Source organism: Labeo rohita, unplaced genomic scaffold, assembly GCF_022985175.1.
Source record: "Labeo rohita strain BAU-BD-2019 unplaced genomic scaffold, IGBB_LRoh.1.0 scaffold_770, whole genome shotgun sequence".
In the NCBI taxonomy this organism is placed as follows: Eukaryota; Metazoa; Chordata; class Actinopteri; order Cypriniformes; family Cyprinidae; genus Labeo; species Labeo rohita.
The window spans coordinates 1-14,037 of NW_026129712.1; the positions used below are offsets into that span (position 1 = coordinate 1).

Here is a 14,037-nt window from a genome sequence, read left to right on the forward strand (position 1 = left end):
ATGTGATGTTCAGTACATGGTAACTACAGTAATTATCAAAGTGGGAAGTGATGCCCTCTGGCGGCGTTTTTACACAGACAGTGTTTGAAAGGAAAAAAAATCATTATGAAAATATAATTATATTTTCCTTAAAATATTCTTGCTAACTTCTGGCCTTATTCTTATGTCATATATAACTGTAATGCCAAGCCAGCAGAGGGAGCCATCACCCGAATACTGACCTCATGCACCCTCTGCTGCTTCTACTGCCACTTCCTGTTTGGCAGTACTTAAGGACTCACCATGTGCTTGCACCTTGCGAAGTATTGCCAGTTTACCTGCCTTACCGAGCGTTTTCTGATTATCCTGATTTGTTTACACGTGTATGATTCTGCTTTGTTTTCTGACTACCGTTTTCTTGGATTTCCCCTATTGGATTGTTTGCCTGTGTGGACTGATATTACGGTTTGACATTATTGCCTGGTTTCTCACTACGTTTATCGGATTACCCCTGGACTGTCGAAAGATTGGACTGCTTACTGGTTACTAGGGATGAGCGAGTACAGCATTATCTGTATCTGTATCTGTATCTGTTAACCATATGAATTATCTGTATCTGTATCTGTACTCGGAGTGGGCGGGGCCTAACCTGGAAGTGGGTGGGATTTAACCTGGAAGTGGGTCATGTTGTCTTGAAATGGGCGGGGCTTTAACCGGTATGTTATTTTAAGCAAGATATGGGTTGATCAGAAATTGTTATATTTATTGCTGATTAGAAAACTATTTACATGACAGCATCAGCATTGAGCTTCAGATCAGTGGTTTTGATCATGATAACAAACGAACTATATACAGAACAAGTTTTGCAACAATGAATACAACACATGCGGTTGCAATTATGAAGTAAAATGTAAGGAACAAGAGTTTTCATTTCAACATAACTTTCTTTTTTTAACCTTGAGCAGTGTGATTTTTTTTATTTATTTTATTTATCTTTTTTATTTTTTTTATTTCCACACCAGGTTGTGTGTGTGTGTGTGTGTGTGTGTGTGTAACTAATTAATTTGTAATACCACTACTTCCTTTTTTATTTATTTATTTATTTATGAAATACAGAAAGAAAGTGTCAGACACTCAGTGCGTGAAGTAAAAAAAACTGGTCAGAGCCAGCTGACGGTTTAAAAAAGAAAAAAAAACAGGCAGAGACGCGAGTCGCTTTTACCAAGCACCACGTCTGAACAAACCCCACGTTTACCAAAACTCTACTGGTTAAAAAGTAAGTACTACAAACAAACCAAAGTAAAAAACAAACCTGAAGCTGAAGAAACCCTAAACGTTAACGGAAAAAAACCCGCAAACCTGAGTGACTGAGGGAGAGAACAGGTCGTTCTTGAACGATTCGTTCATTTTGAACGAATCTTTAATGTGACTCGGGACGAACGAGTCGCCTCGGAGAGTGATTCGTTTAGTCGCGCATGCGCAACATCCTATTAGGTTCTGTACTGGAATTAGTTCACCTGTTTTAGAGTCGTTCGTTCACCTTATGGGGCTGTCACGTGATGAACGAACGACTCAAACCCGAAAACTTGTCAGATAAGAGGCGAGGTGAGCGAATCATAGACTAAAGACCCAGGTAAACAATGAATAAATCTTTTCTGTTTCTTATAGCATTATAGTTTTGTTTTGTTTGTAGTGTGATCAACGTTTGTGTAAGCAGTAGATGTGTTAGGGAGGTAAAACGTAACATTTTAATTATATTTTGCTAAAATGAACGAAATGAACGAAATGACTCGAAAAAAGATTCGTTCATTTTGCTGAACGAAACTCAAAGGACCGAGTCGGTAAAATGATCCGAACTTCCCATCACTATTCTCTGTGTGTGTGAGCAGAGCGGGACACAGCAACACAATAAATCTGTACGTGTGTAGGGGAGGGGCGCTGTGACTAGCCTATCACAGAACGCAGACACAGTAAACTACCCAATGAGAATTTTTATTCAATCCGAGCACAGATATTGACTCGTATTACTCGTATGATACTCGTACTCGGCAAAAGTGCTTTATCCGTGCCGGATACTCGTTTCAGCCGAGTATCCGGCTCAACTCTACTGGTTACCGACCCACTGCCTGGTATCACGTGTATGTTTTCTGTGATTTGCAATAAACTTCCGCATATGGATTCTAACGCCGCCTCAGCGTCTCCGTTACAATAACTGTGACGTTAGAAGCTTTAAAACACTTTTTTTTCTTATTGGTGAAAATGAGATGGTCAAATCTGTTTTCTCTCAGGGACATTGCAGTGCAAGCTTCACATTGAATATTACTACATCACTCAACACAGTCCATATCAAATGTATTTTTACTCCATATAGTGGTTATTTTGGGAAAATCCCATGTATTTTGAGCAGTAGGATTATAAAAAAATATGTGCTATTATAAAATTCAATTAAGTAGCCTATATAAAATTGCAAAATAAATCTATCAGTACTTTTTTTAACTTAAGTACATAAAAAATTGGGTGCTTTTGTACTTTCACCTGAGTAAAATTGAAAGAGCACTTTTACTTATACTGGAGTAATATTTTATTATACGTATCTGTACTTTTACTCAAGTACTTGACTTGTGTACTTCCTTAACCGCTGATAATCTGAGTCAATGATTCAGTGATTCATTCATGAAGACGGGCACTTGCTTCATTCTTGAATGAATCAGCCTGTGTTTGAAGGCATGACTCAGTGACTCATTCATTAAAACAGTCACTTGCTGCCACCTATTGTTGGTTTACTTTCATATTTTAAAGTAGCTTCATTTCATATTTTTATATAAAAAACTGATTTTAAACACCAAGATCATAACATTATTTATACTGTGGCAATTTTACAATGTAAATGCTTCCATGCTACATTTTAGCTTCATTAAATGTGTAAATATATTGAGACATTGAGTAGACTTTGAAAATAAGAGACCTGAAAAAAGGAAATCAAAAGAAATCAATTTAAATACATTTTAGTATGCAGTAACTTCAGTCATATAAAGCATAATTTCATAAAATATGAAAAATCAGTCACAGAAAGATTAAAAGTAGTACAGCAGGAAGGCACATTTTTATACTATTTACATATGTTGTGTAATTAAATAATTACATTTCACTAAACACTAATAAATACATAAATAAATAACTGCTACATGGCATATATTTAATGTTATGTAAACGTAACCTTACATTAACAGGATGTTCAAATGAGACAAGATGAGTCAAACTCCAACTGTTATTAAGTATGAAGTGGATTAAGTGATCCAAAATATATAGTCATAATAAGACATTAATATGTACTTTAGAAGTACTAATAAACAGCCTATATGCGTGTTATATGCATAATAATAAGCAACCAGTTAATAGTGAGAATTGGTCCTTAGAATAAAATGCAGCTGTTTCTGTATCAATTCTGTATCAAATCAATGTGCAGCAGTTTAAAATAACAGCATTTAGTGGAAAAGTGCAAGGTTACTAAAAAAAATAATGAAGTATAATATAAAGGCTACAACAAGGTTTAATCTGACCACAGAGGAACACAACTGAGGTTGTCTGATATAAAGAGACGTAATCCCTGAAACAGAGCTTCAGTCCTGCTATCAAAAGATAGAAAATTTTGATCTTTTCTATCCCTATTCAGGTTTATTATTTTGCATGTTAGACTCATTTTGACAAAGTATGTGCTTTCTACAAATCTAATGCAAGATTTGTTTATTTTATTTTATATATACAGTCGTGGTCAGAATTGTTAATACCCTTGTTAAATATAATCAGAAAAGTCTGTAAAAAAAATCTGCATTGTTTATTCATTTGATCTTTAATTAAATAATATAATATATTCAAATATCTAATAAAACAATTACATTGAGAAATAATAATAATTGTGAAATAAATAATTGTCTCTAATACACAATGGCCACAATTACCCTTAGAAATTCTTGAGTAAAATATTTGTAAAGTATATTTCCATTCATATTTCCATTTCTTAGCACAGCAGCATGACAAAGAACATGAAATTATCCAGGAGTGTAAATGTGAGGAAATACAAAGACCAAATTCCCTTAATCATTGATCACAATGAGAAAAACCAAAGAATATATAGTTCTGATGTGCAGCAAAAGATTGTTAAGCCTCACAAATGATTGTGTGTCTATAAGAAAAGAGCTCAAGCACTGAAAATCAACAATAATGAAGTTCTAATTAACTAAAGATGTTACAAATGTGTCTGGAAGAGGACGCGTGTCTGTATCGTCCTAATGCATGATGAGGAGGAGAGTTTGTACCAAAGATCAAATGAATAAACAATGCAGATTTATTTTCACAGCCTTTTTGATCATATTTACTGAGGACACCAACTATTCTGACCACGACTGTATATTTTTCTCATATAGTAGTTGTGACGACGGAAGTTTCAGGAATGTTTAATATTGTGTGAAAAACAATCCTGCAACATTATCATGTGTATTGTTGTACAGTGAACACAAACAGTTGCCTATTAGTTTGTTTTACCTGTAAAGTTAGTATGTTACTGCCTCGAAACCAATAACAGCGTCTCTTTTGATGATAATTGCGTTTTGCTCTCGTCCAGGTTCTTCATGGTTAAAGTACAAAGTAGCGGCGTGACCAAATAAACAGTAATAGCTCACAGTGCCTCTGAAATAAAATGCAGAATAATAATCACAATCACACGATTACCAGGACGTCTGGTTGCCCTACTGAATGTGAGAGATATGGAGACACAAAGCCCTACTAGCAACCGCCCCATGTACCCTAGCAACTGCACAGCAACAACCTAGCAACCACCGTGTACCTTGACAACAACATAGCAACAGCCTAGCCACCACTCCAAGTAACCTAGCAACCATATAGTAACACCTTAGCAACCACACAGCAAGTACCATGGCAACCATATAGCAACAGCTTAGCAACTACCCTCAGTACCTTAGCAACTGCATAGCAACACTCTAGAAACCACCCAGAACACCTTAGCAACCACATAGCAACATCCTAGCAACCACACTAAGTGCCTTTGCAACTGCATAGAAACCAGTCAGAACATGTTGGTGACTTCACTGAAACCACCCAAGTACCCTGGCAACTACATAGCAACAGCCTAGCAACTACCCCAAGTACCTTAGCAACTGAATAGCAACCACCCAAGTTCCCTGGCAACTGCATAGCAACAGTCTAGTAACCACTTCCAGTATCTAAGCAACTGCATAGCAAACACCATCAGTACCTTAGCAACAGCATAACAACCACCTCCAGTACCTTAGCAACTGCATAGCAACAGTCTAGCAACCACCTCCAGTACATTAGCAACTGCAGAGCAACCACCCAAGTACCCTGGCAACAGCCTAGCAACCACTCTAAGTATCTTGGCAACAGCATAGCAACAGTCTAGTAACCACCTCCAGTACCTTAGCAACTGCATAGCAACCATCCCAAGCACTTTAGCAACTGCATAGCAACAGTTAGTTGACTGTCTGAATGTGTGTGTGTGTGTGTGTGTGTGTGTTTTCTAGTGTGGATCATGGAGGAGAATCCAGGATTACAGCAGGACTGAAGAAATGTACGTCTACAAACAACACACACACACACACACACACACCTACATACATATAACACACACATATAACACATACACACACATATAACATACACAAACACTCACACACACACACACACACCTACATACATATAACACACACATATAACACATACACACACATATAACATACACACACACACACACACACACACACACACAGCTGTAGTGATTGTCGTTGTGTTATAAATGTGTCTGTTCTTGTGTTCAGATGGCTGTTTTCTCACACTGGATCCAAACACAGCATACACTCGACTCTGTCTGTCTGAGGAGAACAGAAAGATGACAGGTGTGAGACAGAAACAGTCGTATCCTGATCATCCAGACAGATTTGATGAGGAGTATCAGGTGTTGTGTAGAGAGAGTGTATGTGGACGCTGTTACTGGGAGATTGAGTGGAGTGGAGATGATGTGTTTATATCAGTGTCATATAAGAGCATCAGCAGGAAGGGACGGGGTAAAGAGTGTTGGTTTGGATCTAATGATCAGTCCTGGAGTTTGATCTGCACTCCTGACAGATACTTATTCAAACACAGTAACATACTGACTGGTCTCCCTGTGAAGCCCATCAGCAGTCGTAGAGTAGGAGTGTCTGATATCTATAGAGTAGGAGTGTCTGATTATATCTATAGAGTAGGAGTGTATGTGGATGTGAGTGCAGGATCTCTCTCCTTCTACAGCGTCTCCAGAAACACAATGAGTCTCATCCACACAGAACAGACCACATTCACTCAGACGCTCTATCCTGGGTTTAATGTTTATCCTGGATCATCAGTGAAACTGTGTTGATGAATGAGAATAGACTGATGAGAGACTGTACCCATAATGCTTTGCGCTGCTGATGAATCAGTAAGAGTGAGATGTTCTGGAGTCTCTTCATGACATTAATACTGCAGCTCAACTTCTGTCACTCATACAACAGTCAGAATAAATGTGTGTCAGAAATCCTCATATAGACAGTAAGATCAGTGCGTGTGAGTCTAGATTTGTGTTTTTATTGTCGTGTCTCATCACTCATTTGTTTTATTAGTGTTAAAAATGTCAAAATGTCACAATCTTGATGAAGATCATGTCATTCATTTCTCTTGTTTTTGTGCAGAAATAATAAAACAATAATAAATCAAGTTGAGATCAGATTTTAATTGATGTTTTTATCATGAATATAATCGATTCCTCACAAGACTGAAATGAACTTCTAACATAAAATATAGCTGCGAGCAGCGAAGACAGGCCCTCGCTGCCAGCGCAATCGCCATGCCGGTAGCATCAGGAAAATGGTGCCCAGTGGGCACATGCATTAACAGTAACCCTGTGTCCATTTTGGATTGAAGGGTTACAGCAATGAAAGGGTTAAAATCAAAATGCTTTTAAGTCATTCAGATACACTGAGAATGAGCTGAAAAAGATTCCTTATCCTATGAGTTCATCTTGTGTTCATCCATGGTATTACTGTCTTCATCTGCTAGTTTACAAATGTGATATTTCAAAGGCTTTTACGGTCTCTGGAAACATGCTAAACATGTTTCCTAAGAATGACTTGTTTTTCAAATGTAAAAAGTTGTGAAGAGTTAGGATAATGCACTTTAAATGCACTCTGTCTCTCTCTGTCTCTCTCTCTCACACACACAGCCACTTAACTAGTGTTGCTTTCATCAACGAAAATTATGGCGAAATATCGTCATCAACGAACCTTTATCACGTGACGAAAACGAGACGAGACGCAACGTAAATGCTGGTCCTGTGACCATGACTATAATTAAATGAATAATGCAATATTGTTGACAAATAAAAACGCGACTAAATGTGGTTTACAAAGTAAAAACTATGCTAAAATGTCTCTTCATTTTACTTTCACTTTCTATATAGTGAGTTGTAAAGTTAAAACTGAAGTTAAGACGTTCACCGGCATAACTATTGCACAAAGTTTGATATCCATTGGCTCGCCTTCATGGTTTAAAACAGAAATACTTCCAATATAGCGACGTAACCGCAACCCCCCATGCGTTTGCATCTTAAACGGTGAAAGAGGAATCAATTTGGTACCGCTTTGTCTGAAACACGTGTTTGTGCGCACTTCGGGTGTATGCGAGAACAGCGCGCAAGTAACGAATCGAGTTCTGTTTCGTTTCTTCTTCTTGTGGTTTTAAATAGCTTGAACGTGTAAATTGGCAAATTATAACCAATGCTTCAGGGAAACTGCTTTGCAATGGCAGACTCCAGGGAAAGTTTTGTGTTCACCGTTTGACACACACCAATCACCTGCGCATATTTGTATCTTGACTATACTTCTAGGTACTTTAAATATATTGACTGGGTTAAATAGAATTGAATTACTAAAAATAGACTAAAACTAGACTAAATGTCATCCATTTTCATCGACTAAAACTAGACGAAAGTAGTCATGGATAATTCTGACTAACATAAGACTAAAATGCTCAAAATTTTAGTTGACTAAACCTTGACTAGACTAAAAAGAGTATGAACGTGACTAAAACTAATAAAAACTAAAATGACAGCTTTATACAAAGACTAGACTAAAACTAAAATTAAAACAGGCTGCCAAAAACAACACTACACTCAACTACCCCCAGTCACACTTGCACACACACATACACACAGTTAATCCCATCCCCCGACACAGAGTTACAGTGAGAGAGTTAGAGTGAGATCAGATGTTTAATAGTTTTTTAATTTTCTATTTTTAGTAGACTATTTTCCAAATCCGCTCGCCTCCTCCACGCTCGTGATGTGTGTGTTGAGTTTCATGAAAATCTAAGCTTATTAAGTGCCCCAAAAACACAGGAAACAAATGTTAAAGTTTGACACGTTGCCATGGCAACAGCATTTAATGTATCAACGACCCCTTTACAGATTGTCATCGGCCGTGTGTTGACATTATTCTGATGAAGTTTGAAGCAAATCGAGTAAAATTAAGAGGTTGATTGAAAAGCATTTTGAAAACGACACACTTCCTGCTGCCAGTTGGTGGCGCTATAACTTTGACTCTCAATAGTCACATCTATGTGATCGGCATCCTACAGTGAACAAACTCCTGAAGTTTCATCAGAATCAGACAATGTGTACAATAGTTATTAACCATTTTCTGTTTCTCATTTCTCGCCATAATTTCATCGCCTCGCCACGGCCAAACCGTTCAAGATATCAAAAATCCCCTGGCAATTTTGCATCCCTAATGTCTTCAGATGATATTGACTGAGTTTGGTGGCAATCTGAAAAAAACCCTAGTAGGAGTATCGCAAATTCCAGAGCATGCGTTTTTCACAAAACCTTGAATAGCTGACTTCCTGTTAGGCGGAGCAGGGACTATGAGCACGAAAATTGTTTGGCCTGATGAGGTCTATATGTGTATGAATTTTGCTAACTGTAGGTCAAATGGTGTGCTCTACAGAGCCCCTCAAAAGTCGCATTTTTTAACGTTAAGCCACGCCCCCCCCAGGTGACCAGACGGCAGAAGGCCTGAACTGGGGCCCTCTGTCCGAGACGATGTCCTGGGGGAACCCATGCAGGCGGACTACGTGTTCAAGAATAAGTTCCGCGGTGGTTTTGGCAGTGGGGAGCCCAGAGAGAGCCACCAGGTGCACAGCCTTGGAGAAACGATCCACGATAGTAAGGATGGTGTTCTTTCATTGGGACTCGGGAAGTCCAGAGACGAAGTCGATGGAGATGTGGGTCCAGGGGCGTTTGGGGATGGGGAGGGGCTGCAACTCCCCGGTGGAGGGCGCGTTGGGATTTTTTGAGCGGGCACAGGTGTTACAGGCCAGAACGTACTCCTGTACATCCCTCCGCAGCGTCCTCCACCAGAACGCTCGACTGATGAAGTGGATGGTTCTCTGGACTCCCTGATGTCCAGCCAACGTGGAGTCGTGTCCCCACTGGAGCACCTCCTGGCGCAGGTGGTTGGGACCGAAGAGGCGTCCAGCGGGTGTCTCAGGTGGAGGAGGTTCTTGGCTGTGACTCTGGCGAACTCTCTCTTCTAACCCCCACCGGATAGGAGCCAAGATGATTTGAGAGGGCAGGACAGGCGCGGGATCGGAGGTGACGGTGTCCTTCTGGTGTTGACGGGAGAGTGCATCAGCTTTAGTGTTTTTGGATCCGGGACGGTAAGACAGGTGAAAGTCGAAGTGTTCGAAGAAAAGTGCCCACCGCGCCTGCCTGGGGTTGAGTTGTTTAGTTTGCTTGATGACAGTGAGGTTCTGGTGATCGGTCCAGACGGTGAATGGTTCACTGCCGCCCTGGAGCCAGTGACGCCATTCCTCCAGGGCCCACTTGATGGCCAACAGCTCACGGTCCCCCACCCCGTAACGCTGCTGAGTGGAATTAAACTTCCTGGAGAAGAAGCTACATGCATGTAACTTCTCGTCTGGACCGCGTTGCGAGAGGACGGCTCCTACACCCACATCGGAAGCATCCACCTCAACAACGAAGGCCTTGGTGGGGTCGGGATGAGTGAGAATGGGGGCGGTGGTGAACTGGTGACACAGTGTCCTAAAAGCTTGAATGGCCTCCGGGGTGAGATGGAATTCTCCGCGTGATGGTTTAGTTAGAGCAGTGAGAGGTGCTGCAGTTGAGCTGAAGCCCCGGATGAATCGCCGATAGAAATTGGTGAACCCCAGAAAACGTTGCAGCTGTTTGAGCGATGTGGGTAGGGGCCACGAACGCACAGCCTCCAGCTTCTGGGGATCCATGGCCACACCCTGAGCAGAGATGATGAAGCCCAGGAACGTGGTGGAGTGCTGGTGGAAAGCACATTTCTCCAACTTACAGTACAACTGGTGGGCCAGCAACCTCTGGAGGACTGCTCGGACATGCTGGGTATGCTCTTCTAAGGTCTTCGAGTAGATGAGGATGTCGTCCAGGTAAGCGTAGCACCATCTACCCAGCATGTCCTGGAGAACGTCATTAATGAGGTGTTGAAAAGCGGCTGGACTGTTGCAGAGGCCAAAGGGCATGACAAGGGTCTCGTAGTGACCGGTGGGGGTTATGAAGGCCGTCTTCCACTCGTCGCCCTCCCTGATGCGTACCAGATTGTAGGCGCTCCGTAGATCCAACTTCGTAAAGAAGTGGGCACCAGAGAGGGCGTCCAGGGTGGTGTTAGTCAGAGGGAGTGGGTGACGGTTCTTCACGGTGATCTGATTGAGCCCTCGGTAGTCAACGCACGGCCGGAGACCCCCGTCCTTCTTCTTTACAAAGAAAAACCCCGCGGCCGCCGGGGAGCTGGAGGGTCGGATGGTACCTGCGCGAAGACCCTCCGCTACGTACTCCTCCATCGCGAGCTGGGAGGTGCTTCCTATTTGCATGGGTTACCCGGCTCCGGTTAAGTGGGCCTCTGAGGCGATCGGTGGAGGTGATGGAGACGCAGCGACAGCATAGGAGGTGGATGGTTCTGGGATCCTGTGGTGACCGGTGGCTCCTGTAAAAGAACGAATAACAGTTTTAGCATTGTGGTTCATCCGCTGATGCGGAGAGCTGAGTTCGACCAGGTAGTTTGAACGGCGAGAGTGCGGAATTCGGTGGTATATTTGCTGACGCTGCGACTCCCTTGCTTGAGATGGTATAGCCGTGAATCAACCTCCACCTCGCTCTCAGGATGTTGGAAGACGGCTCTGAGCTCGGAGGTAAATGCCGGGTATGAATGTGCAACGTCTCCGTCAGCCTTCAGAACCGCCGTAGCCCACTCGGCTGCCTGCCCAGTGAGGAGTGAGGCGAGAAGTGCGATCCTGCTGCGATCGGAGGGGTATCTGGAAGGCTGGAACTCAAAAACCAGGTTAAGAGTGGTGAGAAAGACATCGCGTTTCGTTCCGGACCCATCCCATTTGTCCGGAAGCGATATTTTGGGATGACTGACAGGGGGGTTTTGGCGGACCGGTTCGGCGGGAGGAACCGTAGCAGCGGCCAGGTCGTCATGATCAGGGCGGTGAGATCCGAGCGGAGACTCTCACACCCCGCCCGAAGACCAGCGGCCTCGGTGCGCAGCGCGGTGATCTCCGTCCGGAAATGCACCATCTCCTGCCGCAGATTCATAATCTCCGCGGCCTGCTGCCGGATCACTCCCACCAGCTGCTCCAAATCCGCCGAGACCATCTCGGGACCGGACATTCTGTCACAGAGGCAAGACAAGAAGTGGTCGATCGAGATAAGGTCCCTGTGTAGCGTGACGGAGAACTCAAACGCGGATACACACGAGTGAGCAGGTTAGCCACGCAGTTATTCTGAGAACACTCCAGCAAAGGAGTAGAGATTTCCACCAGGAAACCCACGTTCTCATACACACACAGAAGGGTATATAAATGTTCCGCCAAGCGGTACTCACGTGAGTTGAGATGGAGAGATGAGGCGACCTACAAAGACGTTCACACATGAACTCAATGTCCGGTGCCGACTGAACCTTACTTCCTGTTTATATACCTGCGGAGATTACTTCCGGGACCTTGTGACCTCACGTGATTCGGTGCGTGTGACAGTAACAGTTTGGATTGAAAGGTTACAGCAATGAAAGGGTTAAAATCAAAATGTTTTTAAGTCATTCTGATACAGTGAGACTGAGATAGGCTTAGAGTTAAAAAGATTCCTTATCCTATGAGGTCATCTTGTGTTCATCCTTGGTATTACAGTCTTCATTTGGCAGTTTACAAGTGTGATATTTCAAAGGTTTTTGCAGTCTCTGAAAACATGGTAAACATATTTCCTAAGAATGACTTGTTTTTCATATGTAAAAAGTTGTGAAGAGTTAGGATAATGCAATTTAAATGCACTCTGTCTCTCTCTCACACACATACATACACACACACACACACACACAGAGCCACTCAACTACCCCCAGTCACACTTACACACACACATACAGACAGTTAATCCCATCCCCCGACACAGAGTTAGAGTGAGAAAATTAGAGTAAGATCAGATGTTTAATAGTTTTTAATTTTCTATTTTTAGTAGACTATTTTATATCGATGGAAGTAAGCATTTATTTCTCAGAATGACTAGTTCTATTTATGTAAAAAGTTTTAAAGTGTTTGAGATATCAAAAATCCCCTCGCTATTTTTCATCCCCAATGTCTTGAGATCATGTTGTCCGAGTCTGGTTGCAGTTGGGTAAAAAACCTAGGACTAGTATATCAAATTCCAGAGCATGTGTTTTTCACAAAACACAGAATAACCAACGTCCTGTTGGGATGAGCTAATGACATGGAATGTGAAAGTTGTTTGGCTCGATGAGCTCTATTTGTGTACCAAGTTTCATATGTGTAAGTGCAACTATGTGTGATACATAGCCCTCCAAATTCCAGGGGGCGCTGTAGAGTCACTTTGCCACGCCCGTGTACCAGTCTCTGCCCGGCCCTAATGGCCGCAGATTCCAATGTGTGTGCCAATTTTCAAGAGTTTTTAAAACCGTATCCGATTACGGTGATTTGAACAACTGAGGAGAAATAAATACTGTCCAGCATAAAGCAAGGTTTTAGGTAACAGGTACAGCACGCAGTGTAGTTTCGTTTTGTTTGAAAACATGGCAGAAAGATGCAAGGTTTTAAAAGAGTAGTAAGGGATTAATACAAATGAATATATGAATGAAGAATGTTATTCTGAAAGTTTTGACTGTTTTTTGAAAAGATTCAGTGGTTTTTTGTTTTCATCTTTACTCCATGTAATACTTGATTCTTTACTTGTAATGCTGCTTTATCCATAGATGTTACGGGAAACAGCTACAATTCAGCTTTTCCGTAAGTGCCATCTAGTGTAAGAGAGCAGATTTACAGAGTTACATGTACATTCAGCCTGTGTGCAGTTTTTGTCTGGACAAAAAAATGGACCGAATTTGCATGCCCTGCTGTAAATTTTGACTGGTTGATGGAAAACAAGCTTATGTGGGTTATATACATTTAAAAAATTCAGATAGGTATCTAGAAATATTTATGAATCAGATAAAATACATATAAACATTTGTTAATCAAATATCATTTTGACTTAACCCTTTTCTTTATTTAAAGGCTAAAATGTGAGGTTTACCATTTTATGAAACATTTCATATGAGATAAACTGTAGTCATTTAAAATCCAGACGACATAGGTAAAGTTATTGTTTTGGTGTTTATGCAAACAAAAAGTAATTTGATTTATTTTTTGTTGAATTTAAATACAAAAGTTGAAATTAACTTTTTTAACATTTCCAGCACATTTTAACAATACCGTGATAATACTGATAACCATGATAATTTAGGTCACTATAATAGTGATAAGAAATTTTCATATCGTTACATCCCTACTCTTGCCTGGTCATTCACTGAAGCTAAACTGGATTGAGCCTGATCAGTACCTGGATGGGAGAACTCCTAAGAATTAAAATAATAATAATAATATTAATTAATTCAAATGTATTTATTATTTTTGATGTGATTCTAG

The 14,037-nt window shown here is 41.2% G+C and overlaps 1 protein-coding gene across 1 annotated transcript; it reads left to right on the forward strand.

Moving 5' to 3' along the window:
- Window positions 1-5,471: 5,471 nt before the first annotated feature.
- Window positions 5,472-6,754, forward strand: LOC127161911 (stonustoxin subunit beta-like). Its single transcript, XM_051104673.1, has 2 exons — window positions 5,472-5,584; window positions 5,832-6,754. The coding sequence occupies exons 1-2, from the start codon at window positions 5,503-5,505 to the stop codon at window positions 6,407-6,409; spliced, it is 660 nt and encodes a 219-aa protein (XP_050960630.1). The 5' UTR covers window positions 5,472-5,502; the 3' UTR covers window positions 6,410-6,754.
- The last annotated feature ends 7,283 nt before the right edge of the window (window positions 6,755-14,037 follow it).